This window comes from Rattus norvegicus, chromosome X, assembly GCF_036323735.1.
Source record: "Rattus norvegicus strain BN/NHsdMcwi chromosome X, GRCr8, whole genome shotgun sequence".
NCBI classification, from domain to species: domain Eukaryota; kingdom Metazoa; phylum Chordata; class Mammalia; order Rodentia; family Muridae; genus Rattus; species Rattus norvegicus.
In genome coordinates this window covers 119,283,456-119,304,858 of record NC_086039.1, presented here as the reverse complement: position 1 = coordinate 119,304,858, position 21,403 = coordinate 119,283,456, and the positions used below count along the sequence as shown (strand labels likewise).

General features: G+C 36.0%; 1 protein-coding gene across 4 annotated transcripts in view; it reads right to left on the bottom strand.

The window, feature by feature from the left end:
• Wdr44 (WD repeat domain 44) overlaps positions 1–18,057 on the bottom strand; it is a 105,439-nt gene extending 87,382 nt beyond the window's left edge. For 2 of the 4 annotated variants that reach the window (XM_039099449.2, XM_063279776.1), the window contains exons 1-2: positions 17,694–18,057; positions 17,425–17,611 (exon numbers count right to left, since the gene is read on the bottom strand). In XM_039099449.2, the coding sequence (XP_038955377.1) occupies positions 17,425–17,501 (77 nt within the window). In that variant the 5' untranslated portion in view covers positions 17,502–17,611; positions 17,694–18,057. Of the gene's footprint in view, positions 1–17,424 lie in introns of all 4 variants that reach the window. The other 2 variants (XM_039099450.2, NM_001100823.1) reach the window with 2 other exon arrangements.
• Positions 18,058–21,403: the final 3,346 nt, after the last annotated feature.

Below are 21,403 nucleotides of genomic sequence, written 5' to 3'. Positions count from 1 at the left end.
TCTACCACCAAGCCTTATCTTCAGATCTTCTTGAGAGTTATTATAGACTGTCCAAGCACAGGCATGACTAAATTAACAACTAGGACACACGCTAAGAAATGTGTGTTACACAGTTTTGTTACGTGAACATCATAGAGTACACCTACACAAAATGAAGATGGCAATGATGTCATCGAGGATGATATCTTACATGTCACTGTTCTATGTGAAAGCTGTTTTTAACTAAGAATATTATTATGCATCACATGGTTGTAGTTCTCATATGGGAATAGTTTGAAATCTAATTTTTAAATATTAATAAAATACAGAAGAAGTCTTTGTAATTTTTATTCTAAGAATTCTAATATTTTTAGCTAGATCACTTGGATTAATCATGTCTTTCCACATGCTCTCTAGAACCTTCCTTAACTTGATATATAACACATCTGAACCTTTAATTTTTCCAAGTGAAAACACAAACTAAAGCTTTGATGGTAGACGTAGAATAATGAAAAAAATTATAAAGCTTTATCAAGAGGTTGAATTTAGTTGTATTATAATATTTCAGTCATCCTGTTAAAACTTATTACATGATAGGATCTTTGGGGAATTAGTGGAGACTTTTCATTTTGGATTTAGTTCATAAAGTACATGCAATAATACCACATGTATAGACAAATTTTTTCACTGTCATCCATGTTTTAACCTTTAAACTATTGCTATTTATTTGCTATGTACAAGACTATATTAGAATAGCTAACTTGAACACCTAGATCTGAAAATTTAAAATGTTTCAAAAGTCAAAAATTTTGAGGGCCAACAATGATGCCACAAATGGAAAATTTTGTACCCAATTTCATGTGAAGGGTATGAAGTACAGGCTCACAAAAATACTATAAAATTACCTTCAAGTTATGTTCATAGGGCATAAATAGCTCATAAGTGATTCTTGCATGTAGAGTCAGTTTCCATTCCAAAGATATCTTATAGTATCTATGAAAGTATCCTCAATGCCTAAAAATTTTAAATCTAAAATATTTCTGTTCCCACACATTTTGAATAAGGGATATTCAACATATTATGTCATTTTTAGATATGAGACATAGAATTAACTCCTATGAGTCCCCATTTTACCTAGACTGTTGGATAACAGCCATCCCAGAATCATTATTATATGCTATGTCTGCCTACCCAATACAGGTAAAACTGGGTAAAATTCCCTAATTTGTGGTTTTGTAAAAATAGTTTTACTGGTTGTTTATGGCTCATGTCTTTAATCCCAGCTTTCAGGAGGCAGAGGTAGGTGGATCTCTGTGAGTTCAAGGCTAGATTGGTTTACAAAATGGGTTTTAGAGCAGCCAAGGTTACACAGAGAAACCCTGTCTTGACAAAAAACAAAACAAACAAAAGTTTTATCATACTGGGTGTGGGATGTGGTGGTGCATGCCATTAACCCAGCTTTCAGGACACAGATCCAAGCAGATCTCTCAGTTTGAGGCCAGTCTGGTCAGTTCTAGGACAACCAAGGCTATAAAGCTATACAGAGAAACCCTGACTTAACAAACTAAAAAAAAAAATAGTTTCATCAACCATTCCCACATGTGAATCCCTAAACAATATATGACGCTTTCTTTCTACTAGTGTTCTTCCCAATAAAAAAGTGATGGACACTAGAAAACAAAAAACTAACAAGAAACACAACAAAATTCAGCATCACACTAAAAACCTTAGACTTTTGTCAGACTAAATGCTACTCTTTTTATTGTACTCTACAGTTATACTTAAATTTCATACCTGGGCCTATATCCACATATCCACTGATTGTCATAATTAAAAATTGAAAAGAAAACAGAGAATGGAACACACAGCCAGCTTTCAATAACAGACAATGAATAATCCTTAATGTATTTATCTATAATTAGAATACAACTCAATGTACTTATCTGAAATTAGAATTTAAGCAAGAGTCTATACCTTATTTAGTAATTCTACCTCATCAAGTTAATTATTAGTAACTTTGCTGGTGTATGACTAAAGGACAAGAAAGGAATCGAATGGCTAACATCATTATATAAATATTTAGTAGCATTCACTCAATGAAGGGAACTGCACATGTGTGTAGTCAAAATTCTATCAGAGTATATTCAGTGTAAAGGCAAAAATGCAAATATTATTTACTTATATGGTATTATGTACAGTTAGCAAAAATACTTAATGAAGAATAGAATGGAAAATTAACAGCTGCATTTTATTTGCTTAGATTGTTTCTACTCCTAAAATTTCAAGAAGGCTACTATTGCAAACTGACACAATGTCTAGATAGGTAAATTGACAATTGCCCCCATTACTCAGATATGTATATAAAACAGACTTACTTCAATATATGTGGGGTAATAGGAGTAGGTCAAATAAATATCAACAGCCAATTTGTTGTCATTTAAAAGAATCAGTCACCACATAAAAAGAGCCATTGGGGTACTCTTCCTGCATTATAAAAAGGTTATTAGTAACATTTCAGACACATTATCATATATCAATCAACAACTAGTGAACAAACTGCAATACGAAAGAGATTTTGTGTCTCAATTCTTTCAACTAATAATCCTCCCACAACTTGAAGAATTAAGCTCCTAGTTTCAATAGCAGTCAATACAAGTATAGATTATCGAATGGCCAAAAAGCACCTAAAGAAATGTTCAACATCTTTAGTCATTAGGGAAATGCAAATCAAACAACCCTGAGATTCCACCTCTCACCAGTCAGAATGGCTAAGATCAAAAACTCAGGTGACAGCAGATGCTGGTGAGGATACGGAGAAAGAGGAACACTCCTCCATTGTTGGTGGGATTGCACACTGGTACAACCACTCTGGAAATCAGTCTGGAGGGTCCTCAGAAAATTGGACATTGAACTACCTGAGGACCCAGCTATACCTCTCTTGGGCATATACCGAAAAGATGTTCCAACATACAATAAACACACATGTTCCACTATGTAGCAGCCTTATTTATAATAGCCAGAAGCTGGAAAGAAACCAGATGCCCTTCAACAGAGAAATGGATACAGAAAATGTGGTAAAGCTACACAATGGAATACTACTCAGCTATCAAAAACAATGACTTTATGAAATTCATAGGCAAATGGTTGGAACTGGAAAATATCATTCTGAGTGAGGTAACCCAATCACAGTAAAACACACATGGTATGCACTCATTGATAAGTGGATATTAGCCAAAAAGCTCAAATTACTCAAGATGCAATCTACAGACCACAGGAAGCTCAAGAAGAAAGATGACCAAAATGCAGATGCTCCCACTCCTTCTTAAAAGGGGGAAAATATCCAAAGGAGGGGATATGGAAGCAAAGTTTAGAGCAGTGACTCAAGGAATGGCCATTCAGAGCCTGACACACATGTGGCCCATATATATATATATATATATATATATATATATATATATATATATATATATACACACACACACACACACACACACACACACACACACACACACACACACACAGTCACCAAAACTAGAAAAGATTGATGAAGCTAAAAATGCATGTGTGGAAAGAGGCTGGATATAGATCTCTCCTGGGAGACACATCCAAAGCGCATCCAATACAGAGGTCAATGCTAGCAACAAATCACTGGACTGATAACAGGACCCCCTTGGGAGGAATTAGAGGAAGGATTGAAAGAGTTGAAGGAGCTTGCAACCCCATAAAAACAACAATGCCAATCAACCAGAGCTTCCAGGGACTAAACCACTACCGAAAGACTATACATGGACTGACCCAAGGCTCCAACTGCATATGTAGCAGAGAATAGCCTTGTTGGGGCACCAGTGGAAGGGAAAGCCCTTGGTCTTGCCAAGGTTGGACCCCCAGTACAGGGGAATAGGGGGGAGAGCAATAAGGGGGATATATAGGGGGAATACCCGTATAGGGGGAGGGAGGGGAGGGAATGGGGATTATGGACAGAAAACTGGGAAGAGGAATAACCTTTGAAATGTAAGTAAAGAAGAAATGTATAATAAAAATTTTTAAAAAGATCTCATATAGATATATTAACCTGAAAAGCTGCCTTTTCAAAAGCAGCTGTTGACATGATCATAATATCAATTTAATTCATTTTCCCCAGAACCTCAGTGAAGGGTTCCTTTAGAGGGCCAAGTGTATCTAAATTTCTGGCTCCCTAAGCCATCTTGGCAAGACAGGTTTCCAAACTATGGCCAGTAGACTGTGAGGACATACATATATTCTTGTTTTCTGTGACATTATGAAATAGCACCATCATATATAAAGTTCAAGTTTAAAAATCACATAATCAAGTTATAAAAAATAGCCACAAAACCATACAATGTTCTAACTAAGTTCACAGTTTAATGTTGAGTTGCATTCATAGCTATACTGGGCTGCACGTGACCTGTGTGGGTTAGGCCACTGCTTGTAGACAATCACTGTTGGGTCATCTTTCCCAATTTTAAGCTCAGATCTTCATTGTTCATGCCTTGAATTATAAAGAACTAAAGTCCACTGTCAAGTGCTAAAAACTACTTTTTATAAATAACATTAAATGCTTACAGTTTCAAAAGCCAGAGATTAAAAGCTATCCTATGTATAGTTTCTTGCACATTTAACCACAGATTCTCTGTTTTAGGGGTTGTTGTTTTTCTTCCCCTAACCTGAGGGTTATCTGAAAACAAACAATCTGTAAGTCTTTGGCAAATAAAGTGGAATCAGTAAACAGACTATTCCTCATTTGCCACCTGTTTCATATTCAATTAAAAAACAAGAAACTCAAAAGTGCAATCTCATCCTCAACATTGCCAATTTTAAATTTCTCACTGTACTTCGAAAAATATAATAAAACAACCAGCCAAAACCCAGGAATGTAGCTTAGTGGTAGAGGACCTTCCTAGCCCTGGAAAAGTCTCAGTATTGTAAACCAACCGACCAACCACCCACCCACTACCATCATCATCATCACCACCGCCAAGAACAACAAACAAGCAAGCAAAATTCAAAGAAAAAGAAAACCAACCCCAACGCAAACAGAAAACTATCAGGACTACACACAGCAAAATTGACTAACAATGAATTTTCTTTTTGTTTTAAAAAAATCTGACAACTTTAATCTTGAGGGAATTAGACGGATGGTTGTTTCTTACATTTTTGGTTGTGAGCCTAGCATTTAAAGGCTGAGCCATCTCTCCAGTCCAGGATGGTTGTTTCTTAAGTAGCTAGTCTGAAAAAAATCACTGACACAGTCTGGAAGAGGTAAAAGGGGTAATGACACAGAAGCAAAGTGCCTAGAGTTAGTCAGCTGGAACAAAGCTGGTTGCTCCGGAACATTTCTTATAGGAAGGTGACTACAAAGAGCTGCTTAACAGGAACCACTTTGTAGTTTCATTCTGCCCTTCCTTCTCTTCCGCTTTTGCTATATGGACTACATAAAAATGAGATAAGATAAAGCAGTGTAACAAGCAACTGAAACAAAAAGAGCAAAAACCAAGTTGTTTCTATGAAGTAAGTACTGAGACAATTCCTTGAAGTGAAGAGGACATGAGCAGAGATAAAGCCTTCATCAGGCACTCTAGTAAGAAGCTAATGCAAGGGATTTAAATTCTAAAGCCCAGCAAGCTGAAACAGTAAAATCTGAGAGCAAACCTTAAGGCCAGCACTAAAGTATAAAGTCTAATAAGGAACTTAGAAAGTTTCTGGTGCTCTGAAAACTAGTATGATGATTTATTTTTTGCCTAAAAGGCCAGGCAAGGAAAAAGAGGAAGATAGACATAAATAGATAAATAAGCACAAATAAAGCAACCAATCCTAAGCTAAACAGAGGAAAAAAACCCAGCCTGGAAACATACACAAAAGTAACAATATACAGACTGTGCAGGTCACATTTAGGAATACATAGGTATATCCACAATATCCATGCAAGTGACAATTACTTTAAAAAGACATACATTTGAAAGACAGTAGGGAGGATTATATGGGAGGGCTTAAATATAGGAAAGAGGAGGAGAAAATTTATAAAACAACACTTCTGTGTTAAGCCTCTGTCTATGTGAATTTTTTAATTTTTGATATGCAATATTGTATAAACTAAGTGCTGGGACAAAAGGCATTTGTAACCAACGCATGGCTCAATTTTATTTTTATTAATTCAATTAATGTTCTATATATATGAAATTTATATTTCTATATTCTTTTATAAGATATGTATCAACATTCTATAAACACAAACTATCTACATTTACCTACATAAGAGAGTCCATAGGCCAAGTTTAAGCCCTTTATTATTTATTATAAATCTTATTCAATCTTACATATATCTTAAATAATAATCCTCATTCACTTAATTTTTCTAGTTAGTTGTCAACAATGTATTTTTCCATTATTTTAACAGCCAACTGAGGATTGATTAGGTGAAAACTGTTAAAGTCTACCACATAAATTCATTGTGACTATTAGAAAACACATCTGAGGAGGAAGAGAGTAAAAAAGAAAAAAAGAAAAGAATACTGTGTTTCCAGTTAGTGGCTTGTGGCCAAAAAATGAATTAGAGTTACAAAAAAAGTCACAACATGGTACTATATGCCTCACTAAACAACTGACAACAATCTAAAAAACAATTACAGGAAAATTATGCACAGAGGCTTTGAGGAGGCTCTGACAACTCAAGTCAGTGGCTCATACTCGGAGTATGATCTCCTCTGGAAACAAAGACTATATTATTTAAAAGGTAGTGAGTGGGGTCAGGAATTCCAGCTTTTTCAATAGCAAAATCACTTTGAAACTTTGAATTTGGCTCCTGGCCAATTATTAATTAAATTAATGCATAAGAAGAAAATGAAAATGCTATCTTGTGTTTTTTAACAGTACGCATATGGGAATGGTAGGTTACCTTGAACATTCTAATTACATGTAAAATACAGAAAATGCTCATTCTTTCAAAAAAGTAGAGAGGAACCTGGACTTTTCATTTTTTCATGTATTTTATGAATTTTCTGTGTGTGTGTGTGTGTGTGTGTGTGTGAAAGAGAGAGAGAGAGAGAGAGAGAGAGAGAAAGAGAGGTGGTGAGAGAGAGGGGTGTGTGTGTGTGTGTGTGTGTGTGTGTGTGTGTGTGTGTGTGTAAGAGAGAGGGGAAAGAGATTGAGGGAGGGTGGGGGTTGAATGAGTGGAGCTAGGAACACTGAATGAGACAGAGCTAAGACATTCAAAAGTAAAAGAAGAAAAGTGGAACATTACAGAATATGCTTACATACCAACTCTATTCCCACTTCTTCTACATATCAATTGTGTACATCTCTCTCTGTTAAAAAAATAAAGTAAAGGCTAACATAAAAGTCAACAGTCAAGAGCTATGACTGGGACATAATGGAAATAGAAAAATACACCTAAAGGCAAAAAACAAAAACAAAAACAAAAACAAAAAAAACAACTAATCTCAGTCATTTACTTTAACCCCTTAAGCCAATCTGATAAAGATCAAATACTTTCTATAAAATATTGACAATTCAAGTTGGAGAGATGGCTCAGCGTTTAAGAGCACTGACTGCTCTTCCAGAGGTCCTGAGTTCAATTCCCAGCAACCACATGGTGGCTCACAACCATCTGTAATGGGATCAGATGCTCTCTTCTGGTGTCTGAAGACAGCTACAGTGTACTCAAATACATAAAATAAATAAATAAATCTTTTAAAAAACGATGATCTAATGCCCTGGCATACAGGTGTACATGCAGATAGAGCACTCATATACATAAATAAATAAGTAAATCCTAAAAAAGTGCATCTAAAAATATTGATAATTCTACTTGCTCTTATTCATTCAAGGAGCTAATCTTTATATAGCTACCTAAATCACTCAGCTCAAGCATCGTTCACTAACTCAGTAACTAACTCCCTGCTGACATATCTACCAATTCCATTCACCAATATATACTATATCCAATTTAACCTACCCATCCCTTGCGTCTTCCCAAGTTTCCCTACCCTGTATATTTCATCCGTCACTATCCTTTTACAGTTGTAAGGGACAAGAAGTAATGTTAGTACCTCTTACAGTAATAATGGCATTGGCTAATCTACAAAGGAGAAAATTGGCAAGGAGATATGAATACTACCTGCCATTTTTGTTTGACAAGGGTAGATAAGCATACCTTTAAAAGAGAGACTTTTAAAAATGTACCAGTATGCTCATGGGTACTTTCGATATGCAAAAAAGGTGATTTCTTCAGTCTCCAAATTTTATCAAACACTTTCAAGGACCAACTTAAAAGAAACTATGAGATTAATTTTCATCCACAACTACTCTTAGCAATGCAAGAGCACTGCCAGAGAAATGAAATACTCCCAAATCCTTCTCATAAGCCTACTTAATGACGTAAATGCCTGATTTGGACAAATTGTATTTGAATACAGCACATTTATTGGTTCACTGGAAAGTTTCATCTGTACTTCACAAGAATGTCCAGGGTTCAACAAGTTTTGTTCTAGAACAGCTTAAGGGATGTAAAAACCTTAAAGGTGGCACATGCCTACCAGCAGGTAGGAGGTAGGAATAGGAAAGTCAGGTGTTCAGGGTCATATTTGGGCTACATAATGAGTTCAAGGCTAGCCTGGGTGATATGAGAAAAGAAAAAGAAGTTTCACAAATATGATGCTTTTAAAAGTAAGTCCCTTTCTTTTAAAAATAAGTTCCTATGTAACTGTGCATGTGCACCTTCACAAACATATAACTCTGAAACAGCCAAAAGAGTCTTTCTTGAGCATAACAACAAATCAGGAATCATTGCACTGTAATTTCAAAACAAGCTACAGAGCTATTATAATTAAAACAGCATAGCAATGGTATTAAGAGACTATGGAATGGAACAGAACAGGACCCTAGAAGAAAACACACATATTTGTTCCCAAATATCATTGACAAAAAAAGTGCTAAGAACACAAATTGGAGAAAGGACAATAAATAGAGTTGGAGAAATCATATATTCAAATGTAGAAGAATGAAATTAGATCCGTGTCTCTTACCAATTACAAAAATCAACTAAAAATAGATTAAAGATCTAAATATAAAACTGGAAACTGACACTACTAAAACACAGAATAGAAAAAACACTTTAGGGGGCTGGGGATTTAGCTCAGTGGTAGAGCGCTTACCTAGGAAGCGCAAGGCCCTGGGCAAGGCCCTGGGTTCGGTCCCCAGCTCCGAAAAAAAAAAAAAAACAAAAAAACAAAACAAAACAAAAAAAAAAACCTAAAAAAAAAAAGAAAAAAAAAGAAAAAACACTTTAAGGTATAGAGGCACAAGAAATGCTTTCTTTAGGTAGAAATATAAAAGAACAGTAGATGAATGCATTTTGAATAGGATTTTATTAAACTAAAAGATTCTGTAAAGCAAAAGAAGCAATAAATAAAATGACAATTTATATAGAAAAATGAAAAGTATACATGTGACAAAAGGTTCATGGTCAGAATCTGTAAATAACTCAAATTAACAACAAAATAAAATAATCTAATAAAAATGAGCACGAAACCTAAATAGAAATTTCTCAAAAGAACATATACAAATGACCAACATGTAAAATAAATATTATACTGTATAGCACTAATCACTGGGGAAATGCAAATCAGAATAACAATGAGGTATATCCTCTCTCCAATAAGAAGAGCTAACTACAAAAAAGACAAATGATAACAAGTGCTAATGCCATTGTACAGAAAGGAGAATCCTGGATGGTAATGTAAATTAATAAGGCTATCACTAAAAAATGGCATGTGATTTTTCGTAAAAGGTAAAAATGGAACTATAATATGATCCTGTAATCATATTATTGATTATATATCCAAAGAAAATAAAACATGAACCAAAAAGATATGCCTACACCTGTATACATACTGTAGCACTATTCACATACTCAAGAAATAGAAAGATAAGTGTCTATTAGCTGAAGAAGAGATAAAGAAACATGGCATATACACACAAAAGAATACACTTCACTTCTACCAAAGGATTAAAGTGTGTCATTTATGATCGCTTTTGTGGGAATGGATGTCATTTTGTTAAGTGAAATAAGCTAGACACAAAAGATAAGTACTTCATTAGCTCATTCATATAGAATCCAAGTAAGGAAATCTTATAGATGGAGAAGAGTCATGGTTAGCAGAAATTTGAGAAGAAGGGAAGAATATGACAAGCCTGATAAATGGATGTTACATTAGTTAGAAGAAAGAAATGTAGGTGTACTACTGCAAAGATTGGAGGCTATCATAACTTATTGTATTTTTTAAACTGTTAAGAATTTTTAATATTTTCACCATAATGAAAGAAGAAATGGAAATAAACATCACACATATATGCATTATCAAAACATATTATACCACAGACATAAGTATATTCTTACATATCCATTGTTTAAAACAAAACTTTCCTTTGAATTTTAAAACAAAATGGAACATGTCATTATATATATAAATAAAATGACATCCATATTGGTACTATCATTGATAAGAGTAACCACCTAGAACTCATTCAGTCCAAAAGAACAGCTGTAACACAAATCAGAAATTATTACTACGCTTTGCAGCATTAACAATCAGTACCAGAACCATGTAGTAACAGAAATAACTTGAATATTCTAAATATTTCTTATATTTCAGCAAAATAAACATGTATTTTAAGCCTATTTTATTTACGAAGCTGTGATATTTCTAGAAGACAAAACTTTATTAAGTGAATAGGACAAATTTAAAGACCCATACAATTATTCAGTTGTTTCATTTATTGCTTATTCAAAGGCAGCAAAAGATAGGTAACATTTTCTTACATTAGAATAAAGTAATTTTCAGGCTAAGCATTCTTTCAATGGCCTATAAAATAACTGTTTTAAAAGCCAGATTATTTATTTGATAGTTGTTGGTGTATCAAGGTGCTTTCTTTCAGTCAAGGCACTTCAGCTACTTAGTGATGATGCTGTATTCAGAATCTTATTTGTAAATGTACTTTCTAAATGGTACTTTGGGGCTTGGAGTTCATTTTCATTGACATTACAAAGGGATAAGCACAGTTGGTAGGTAGGAAAGGTGATACCATGCATTCAGCCTTCAAGACAATGGCTAACTCTGAAACAGAAAAGCAGTTTAAAGAACACAGGGCTTTTGTTAATTCTGTATGCTTAAAATGTTTGCATGTTTGGCAAACTTGAGAGAAATGATGGAATGACAAATTGTAAACTGGTAGACATCTGCAGCTAGTAATAAAAACGCTGAGGCCTGAAACACATTCCCAAAGTCTGATTATATGGCAAATCCCAGTATCTGAGAGAAGGCAAAACAACTAGAAGAATAACTGACAGACTGGTTGCTATAATAACTGAGATAAATTTCTATACTGACTACGATGAAAAACCACTGAAGTTGCTATAAGATATGAAATCTATAGTATATCTTGGTTGCTTTTCCTCCCATTTTGAATCCTGAGAGCAGACTAATATAAAAAGGTTCAATTTGAAGTAAGATAGAATTCCATGTTGAAGATCAAGAAAGCAACCAATTTTTCAGTTCAGCTGAAAAATATATCAAAGCCAGAGGGGAACAGAACTGATCATGGAAAATAGCTTAGTTGTGTATAAATAGAAGAAAGAAATATAGATTATCAATTCAAATAAAGTATCAGTAGGGTATCACAAAGTGGCTACAAATTTTATTACTTTAAACAAAGCTTAAACTGGGTACTAGTATCTTACATATATGCGTATCCATATGACAGAAATGTCCAAAGGAATTATATATCCTATCTCAGCTACCAGGTCACAGAAAGTAGCTCAGAATCTGGACCCTCCCTATACCAGATGCTTAGGGTGACATTCTCCTCTTCCATCACCATCACAATTTCCATGATCTCAAACTACTATTCCTTCTATATTATCTCTACTATACTCCCAGAAAGTAGTTACCGTATTTGCAGCAAGAGTATAAAGAAGGAAAAAATCCTGCGAAGCAAGCATGAAGACCTGACTTCTGAAGATAGGCATGGGGGCTGAAGAGGTGGCTCCATGGTTAAGAGCTCTTGCGGAGGACCCATGTTCTGAACTCAGGATTCTCCTGTCTCCATTTCGTCAAGTACTAATATTACAGACATACACCATGTCTGCTTCTATATGTTTTGAGAAAATCATTTTATGTTGTATTTTGTGAAATAAGTTACCATAAGATAAAGTTTTCAACTTACATTAATTTGTACAGATTCAAATTACATCTCCAAGTTGCCATATTGCTACCAACTGTCCTACCTCCATGAGTCACCAACTGACAGTTGGAGGTCACCACATTTAGAAGCTAAATTTACTAATTAATATGTAGAAGGTTTTTCCCCACTCCAATATGTTACATGAGTATGTTAAAACTTCACTGATAAATATATTTCTATCAATCTACAGAGCCAAGAGAAATCAATATAATCTATGATTAAATGCCAACTCAGGAACAACCAAGCATTTTTTATGGTAGTTTTGACAGATTCTCATATAGCCAAGGCCGGCCTGAAACTCACCATACAACTGAAAAAGAACTTCAATTCTTGATCCTCAACGCCTCCATCTCTCAAATACTAAATTAAAAGTATGTTACTATGCCTAGCTCAAACAGCCATTTACAAGTATTTTTTCCTAAACTTATAATACACTAATATTTTGCAAATAAAAATGTGTGCTGAGGTGACTGTAGTAGAACAGTCCTACAGTCCCAGCCCCACATGCTGAGACAGGAGGATCATGGGTTTGAAGCTATATACTAAGACAATGTCAAAACACAAACACCGCCCCCACACACACACCCCACACCACCGCCACCCCCACCACCAAGCAAAAACAAATATAAATTTCTTTTTTTTCACCCCCCCCAATATAAATTTTCATTTCAGGGTGAAATGCTTCTGACGCCTAAATAAAGTGAGATAATAGAGTTTTCAATAAAGGAAAATACTCAATTTAGGGATGTTTTTAGATCTAAACACTTCTGGTTTAGGGGAGGTTTGCTTTTTTAAATTTCTCTGTGTATATATAAGCTATAAGTGAGCTACTATGATCAGCTAGACCTAACAATTAATTCTTCCCAATACTTTTACCTCTGTTTTCATTATTCAGACCATACTTTACCATTACTCTAGCCTAAACATGGCTTGCTGTTAATACTAACAAGACCCCTAAAAGTGAAACAAAACTACACATTGACTGTCATAAATAAGCTATTCAATCATTGGTTTTTCATTCTGACTTACAGGAAATGAACAAGCCATAGTCAGAATCCTGTAACAGTAAAACTTTTGAAAGGTAAAGCATAAAAACTGTGAACTAGAAGTAGACCACCTTCGTGCCCTGACTTAACAAGTTATGTGCCAAAACCCTGTAGCATAGCTACTTGCTATAATTCTCTGTCCATTCAAATGTGGCAGCATCACATAGATAAGGGATCGAAAAGACCTGCATTTTAGCTTCAACTACTAAGTAATGTGCCACTTCCTTCTCTAAGTCTAGGTTTCACTTTCAACCAAATTGGCAGGCTAAGCCAAAATATGTATAATTAACTCCTATTCTAAAAAATGCATTATTTTATCCTAACGCCCCGAGACCTAGGAAGTCTAGGATTTTGGTTGTCACTAAAAAAGTTGAAAACATTACATTTATTTTTATAAAAATGTTCTCAGATGCAGCCCTTGAGAATAGATAGGTATAATTCACAGTTGAGAAAGGTATCCAACTCATATATAATTTAAGCAGTAAATAATTTCAAATCTGTAGATTCTGAACCATGCATGTGCCAAAGCCATCAATGTTTGTTAAAATAAAAGATTATAAAAACATGTAAGCCAGGCCTGGTGGAGCAGGCTAGTAAGACCAGCTACTCAGGAAGCTGAGATAGGCCACAATGTTCAAGGCCTACCTGTGCTACAAAAAGTCCAGGCCAGCCCGGGCAACTTAACAAATACACATTAAAATAAAAATCAAACAAAACATAGGCCGGGAACACTGCTCAGTGTTAGAGTATATCTGAGATTAAGTTGTCAGTACAATAAAAACAAACAACATAGGAACACACCAACACACACACACACACACCAACACACACACACACACACACACACACACACACACACACACACGAATGCCTATAGATTTCTCCAAGAACAAAAATTTGTCAATAAAACAAACCATATACTACTAAATCTCAATATGACAGACATTCAAATTTTAAAGGGTTCTCAAAAATGTAATTTCAATTTAAAGTTAAAGTTGAGGAAATGAGATGACTCACAGTGTTCCACTCTTTTCTGCTACACCACAGTTCCTCCTGCCTTTCCTGCTGTATTAAGCAGCAGAGCAGAAAGAATGCCCTATTATGAAAGTGATCTAGTATAGAGTTCTGTAATTAATTCAGTATGGCATCATGGATAAGCTACTTTCTCACTATGTACTCTAGTTTTCATAATGTTTTGGGAAAGAGTTCAACAAATTGCCATTTCTAGGTATAAAAATTATATTATAAAAGTTCTACATAACAAAATGAAAATATAAATTCTTGAAAGAGAAATTTGGAATTCGTAGCCAAGAGAACTGAAAGGTTTGGGCTGCTGGTTGTAAACAGATGTATCAGTTCAATTTAGAAGGTTTGTACAAAAGGACTTTACTCAGGGATCTACTAGGGGAAGATCGCTTTATACAGTGTATAGCAATTATGATATATTAGAATAAACACTACACTAGTGTTTGGTGAGCTGGTTTCAAATGCTAGCTCTGTTGCTTACAAGTTGTTTCTCCTTTAACAATATATTTAATTTCTCTAAGATCATATATGTCAAAATGCACCAAGTACTAATCAAAAGGTATCATCACAAATGTACACATTACAAACTGGGTAAGAGATGGTCTGCCATGGTGGAAACATAACTGCCCTGGACTCAAACTCTAATAAATGGGCTGCTTATTAAATTAGCTTTCAAAATATAGATTAATAAATAAAAAACATGCAATAAATCAATATTAGGGAACAAACTATGTATTTGGAATCTGCTGATTAACAAAATTAACAAAATATAAGGAGTCTCTCAAGTGCGTCCTCAATTTAGTAGAATTTGGTGAAATGCTCTATGTATTCCCAAACACACAAACATGAAGAAGCATTTTTTCAAGTGGTCAAATTCACTCAATTAGCCTCTTAGAGCTTAAATAGAGCCACTTTGGTTCATAGCAAGGAACAGAAGACATTTCTTATGCTCAACCAGCTAGTGATGCCACCTGTTTTCCAAAATCACAATTTGTCACTGGGTTTTTTAAGCTGTTAGCTGCCAAGCTAAGTCTGCTCACAGTACCTTACAAATATGCCACAAGGGATAGAGGAAAATATAAACAAAGCCATCCCTTTTCTGCCTTCCCAATATTACTAACGTTCCTCAGGTCCAATTCTCCAGGTAAAGTGTATTTTCTTCCAAGTCTCTCACTAATACACTAGGAGGGAGGACATATAATCCAAACAAATCTTGTCACTTTATCCATAGAACTCTCAACATACTCAATTTGGGGGTAAACTAGAGTTAAATTTAGGAAAGTGACACTCACAGGACTTTAAAGAGAAACAAACTTTTCACCTACTATAAAGTTCTTGAGAAACTCTATCATCCCGGGGGAAATAAGTGCCTATCAATTCTCTCATAATGACTCATTGGATTCAAATAAGTTCTGTATACTTCCTCCTGCAGTAAGCACTCTATAAAATTAACAGATCCAATGCCAAAAAGAAAAGAGAAGAATTCACACTGGAATACATGTTCTATGTCAGGTCCTGAACTAGCAATTTACAGAGGTTCTGAAATAACTGTTACTGAGTTGCTAACAATAGTGAAAGCTGATAATTTCTCCTTCCCGACTTAAAAAAAGAAAAAGAAAAGAAAAGAAAAAAGAAAAAAACAACCCATAAACGCTTACTAAGTGTTTTATTCTCAATTAACCAGAGCTGACAGTTTCTTACTTTGAAGGAATAGCCACACAGAATCCATTTATTTCAGAAGAATCCATTATATTTGAAAATCTAAGTTCTGAACCTGGATCAAATACTGAACTTCAAGGCGATTCAGTGCTATCTCAAGACAGATCACTATTGAACCCACATCTCACAATAGTGACAGACAGCTTGCTGGAAACACATACATTAGTAATCTACCAACATATGTTTCTTTCAGATCTTGTTGCTGTAACTTTGGGGAATATAGTGTATATAATATAGAGCAGATTTTTGAAAGCCCTTCTAAAAGGTAGTTGTCACTTTATTTCTGTCAGAGTATTTCCTCCACAAGGTAACTCTAAAAACTAAGAGTTCAGCTCTAAGAACCATACATGAACATACACATTTTACCAATTAATTTTCAAGATCTTATATTTGGAGAATACATTTCAGTGCTTCTAGTTAGACATGTCAGGAGATGAGTTTGGGAAATAATTTGAAACTGTATTTTAACTCTGAAATGTGGAGGGGAATAAAATAAGTTAAGTCCAAATCCTGGTCAGAGAAGCTTTCCTAAGAGTGAACTTCCTACTCAGAGCTAACCATATTAATCACCAGTAAAACATCTTGCAAAATGAGAGAAAGGGGACCAAGCTGGGCACTCCTTCCAAGGACCATATTACTCAGCACTTGTTTGTAGCTCTGTACTCGGCTGTGTACATTTATGTCCGGCTGCCCTTTCAGACCACATCATTCTCCCTAATGCTAAGGATCTTGTCTACAATTTCCTCTGGCACACAGTAAAGTGCTATTTCAGTAAAACACAGCTGATGTTGAACACATGCGCTGGCTGGAGGACCTCCTTAAATAAATATCTATCTGCCTTCTCCCCGCTTCTCTTTTTATGCAAAAGAAAAGGTGAATGGCAAATAGGGTCGAGTTACAGCCACTTCGGAAATGAATAGGTAAGCTAGAGGGGTTTTTTTTTTTTTTGGTTTTTTGTTTTTGTTTTTGTTTTTTGGTTTTTTTTTGTTTTGTTTTGCTTTTAAAGAGCCAGGAAGTTCAATTTCTCCTGCTACTGCTCCTTTTGGTCCCCGAGGGCCAAAACAGATGTTGGAAAGGTAAGCTTTGAACCCCGCAAATACAAATCGCTGCCTCTGAGGCACGAATGCCATCCACTCAATGGCTGGCTAAGACAAGAAAGGGGTTCCGAAACAGGCACCGAGCTGTTCACTATGGAAAAGGGTGGAGGAGGAGTCCCTCTCCCTCTTCCAACTCATCCTGCCCTAAGAAGTCCCAGGTCTGTGTTCTGAGGTGTCCAAGTGAGACTAAGGAACAGCGGTGACGGACACAGCGGGATTTAGGAAAGGAGTATAGGGAGGTGCGGGAAAAGCAAGAGACTAGGATGTCTGAGCTCTGGGCCCGGGCTTCTGTTACTTACCCCACAGGATAGCTGCCCCCCAGGTGCACATCTTCAGGGGCATCATAGAATTCCTCAGTGTCGCTTTCCGACGCCATTTATAGGACACACCCGCGGGTGAGGGGGCCGGCTCCGCCTAGAGAAAGGGTGATTCCGAGCGTCTCCTCCTCGTCAGTTAAGAGTGTAGAGAGGTGGGTCCCAGGCGACTCTGAAGAGGGCACAGATGACGTGGAGTGAGAAGTCGGTTAGGGACAGGGGACCACCCTCAGTTGCTGGGCTAAGGGTATGACCTGCAAAGCGACTGCCCGAGGTGGCTGCAGTGGGTCTGGGATTGTTGCCGGCGACCCGGGTGCTAGGTGTATGGAGAGCGCTAGAGAAGAAGCTGTGGCTCTTCTCAGTCCCGGAGAGCAGGCAGCGGGCGTGCCAGCGACAGCAGCTCCAATTTCTCCCGCAGCGGCAATTACAGTTGCAGGGAAAGCTACTAGCCCGCAAAATACCGACGCGCACCTAACCTCGCGAGATTTCGCGTCCGGCCGGTAAAGCGTGGGCGGGGCGGAGAGGTGGCGGGGGGCGGTCCCAGAGAGACAATCTTCTGATTACTAATGCGGGAGAAGCCTGTCAAAATGGCGCAAGCGTGTTGAGGGCGTTTGGTAGAGGCCGGAAGTAGTGGGAATAAGGGAGGTGTCTAGCCTGCGGAGGGGAGGAGTCTAGGACCTGCGCAGGAGCAGCTGGGTGCCAAAAGTCTGAGACACGCCCGACTTCGGTGGAGTTTCCCTTAGTGTTTTATTTACTAATTCTGCTAACTGCAGTTCGAAAGAAGCATTTTGAGAGGGATGATTTTTGAATCTCTTCCGTCTATCATGAGAGAGCCGTGTGAGCATTTAGGATTGTATATTACTTAGTCGTTTAGCCAAGTCTGAAATATCTTGCCTTAGGGTTTTGGCACTTCTACCATCTCTAGTCTATAGGAATAGACCTGTCTTATTCACTTACTATGAGATCCCTAATTGAGATCCAGATAACAAAGGGGCAAAGTCCATAAGAAAGAAATAGCTGGGGTGTGTCCCATTTCCAAAGAGTAATGGTGGATTTATTGCTGGAGCTGAGCCAGCAATAGAACTCCAACTTTTTCTCAACACTGATCTGTCCTCGTTGCCCAATGATGTGAGAGAAAGTGTATACTGCCCAAAATGTGTGTCACCCAAAAGACAGACAGACAGACAGACCGACACACACACACACACACACACACACACACACACAAAGATGTGATTGATCTACAAACATAAGACAGAAAAGAGGATACCATTACAAGACTAAGATCTTCAACTGCTCAGTGTCCTGTGACTAAAATAGAAAGATATATTTTGAAAGACAGATGCTCTTTCAGAAACAAATGGTCATTTTTGCCCATTAAAGTGATAATATTGACTTTCAGTGTTTTCATGAGGCACAGTTATTTCTTCCACTGATGTCATGAAAGGCTCTTGGAGTAGTTCATGCAGCTTTAATCAAAACGGCAGCAGAAAAGCTTGGATTGGGATCAGGGACATAGCCTCATAGAAATTAGAAACAGGGTTCTAAAGATATGATGGAGCAGTGCAACACCAGACAAGATCTAGTGTGCTCTGGTGGACTTCTATAAATTTAAATGCTATAAACTCCGTTCTGAAACATCCTAGAGGGGTTAGGGAAAACACAACATAATCAATTCTGCTAGTATTTTGCAGTAGAAGATATGATAGTTCATATAAATAAACAAACTAGTGTATAACCTCATTCTGTTCAGATAACGACTGCCAAATAAGACTAGGATTGACAATTTGATTGGCAAATAAGTTCCTTAGAAAAAAACTGTGTACTGTGTTTATATCATTTCCCCCTCCCTCCAATCCCTCCAATGCCATTGCCTCCCCAATTCTTTTAATTATTAATGTCATATTTATATGAGTAAATATATAAATATAACCTACCGATACCAGTTTCTGTTGCTCATATATCTTTTTAGGGATGGCCACTTGGGACATATGAATTTTTTTTAGATGAAGGTTTGAAATCCAGACTTTTTAATTAACAGGAAAATATCTGGGTTTCAAAAACTTTAGAAATGTCCATAGTGCAGGCAAAGGAGTTATAGATTCTTTTGAAAGTATAACTTTTGTCAACAATTTCTATTAGATTTCAAGTGTTTTAAATGTCTTATTTTAAAGAATGGACTTATGATCCTTACTACAAAATAAACTGGTAAGATGATAACAGCTTTATTGAATTTTCTCCAGTGTTTACAGTGATTAACACATCACACTGTGCTCCCCCAAATATAAAAAATTATTTGACAATTAAAAAGCAAGTTAATTATACTGTGTGCAATGGTGCATATCAGCAATACTAGCATTTGAGAGATGGAGACAGGAAGATCAGTATGCCAAAGTCATCTTATGCTGTATAATGATGTTACTTAAGAATCTGTCTCAGAAACAAACAAACAAACAAACAAACAAACAAAGGTTCATCTCAAATTACAATTTTTTGTTCACTATAAAAGACAGACTTTTTGTTTTGAGTTATGGAAAAATTATTGAAAAATATTGTTATATGAAAGCATATAACCATATAAATTTATTTTCTTCCTAATTACTTGTCAGCAAACCTACACATTTCTTAAAATATTTTGGTTTATTGTAGAGGTATCACCTGTTTGAATATTTGAAGAAAAATATTTTGATGCAGTGTTACTATGTGTGGAGTATGTAGCAATTCAGTAAACATGTCTTATTTGGTGCCATGGAATATTCCAAAATGCTGAAGACAATTTGAATATGAAGGAAACAACTTAGTTACGATCTTACACAAGCTCATAGTCTAGTGTTGCAGTCCTGGTTTGATGTTTTATTTGAATACTCTATGCCAATTCTCTATGGAGTGTTTAAGGTAAGTTAAACATTAATTACTCAGTTGAGAAAAGGTCAAAATGGGTAGCAAGAATGATAAGCCAATAACATCTTAGAGCTGTTATAGTTGTCTATTCAAGTGCTTTTATAACTGCATGGAAGTTAATTGCTGGGAGCAATAAAATGTACCTTAACTTTCATCATTTTTGAAAATGTTAAAGATGTGTTTATTTTGCCTGAATATCTGTTTCTGAGTTTTGAAGCATTAAGTTAAGTTCAAAGCAATGGTTTTTATAAATGAGCCCATTAATCAAATCTAATTTCACAGGAAAATCCATATATACATTTTTAAATGCTCTGTTTGAAACAGGGATGATTGAGGTCCCTGTTTTATTGACCTTCTCTGACCCCTTCATGGACAGCCCTGAAGTGCTGTAAAACAAACAAAAACAAGCATAAGAAAAAGACAAAACTATTGTCTTCCTATATAGTGATGAACAAACTAGTCCTTGCTGCTTTTGAAAATAAAATTTAATTTGATATAGCTAGTCCTATTTATATGTTATGTGCTCACTGTTTTCCTGGCAGAGTTTAGCACTTGAAATGTTGATTGTGCAGCTTGTAAAGTGTGAATATTTACTATCAGAGTCATTACAAAAATGTTTTTGTACTCTGGTCTATACAATAGAAATTTATAGGCCACCTCATAAATGAAAGTACTCTTCAATTGATTATTTGAATTCCTTCCACAAAAATCATAATACCTCACAAAATCTTATGCATAAATGGAAATTACGATAAAATATTTTTCCACTTGGCTCATTCCCAATGTCTGGAGAACTACACAGACCTAAAGCTAAGGTTAGGTTTAAGGAAACTCTTCTTGCTTGGCTATTTTACTTCTCCATATATGAATAATTCTATTCTAAAGGGAAGAAGTCAACATTACCATATGGAGCAGCTTGGTGTGGGTGTTTTCTCTCTCCTCTTAACCAGAATCATATAAACTGTCAGTATCCCTACAACTAGTAGGCAGTAGTCAATCAGAAAATCCAAGCAGCTTATAATCCATGTAACCTTTTCTTGTAAGCAAGACAGTGATAACTCAG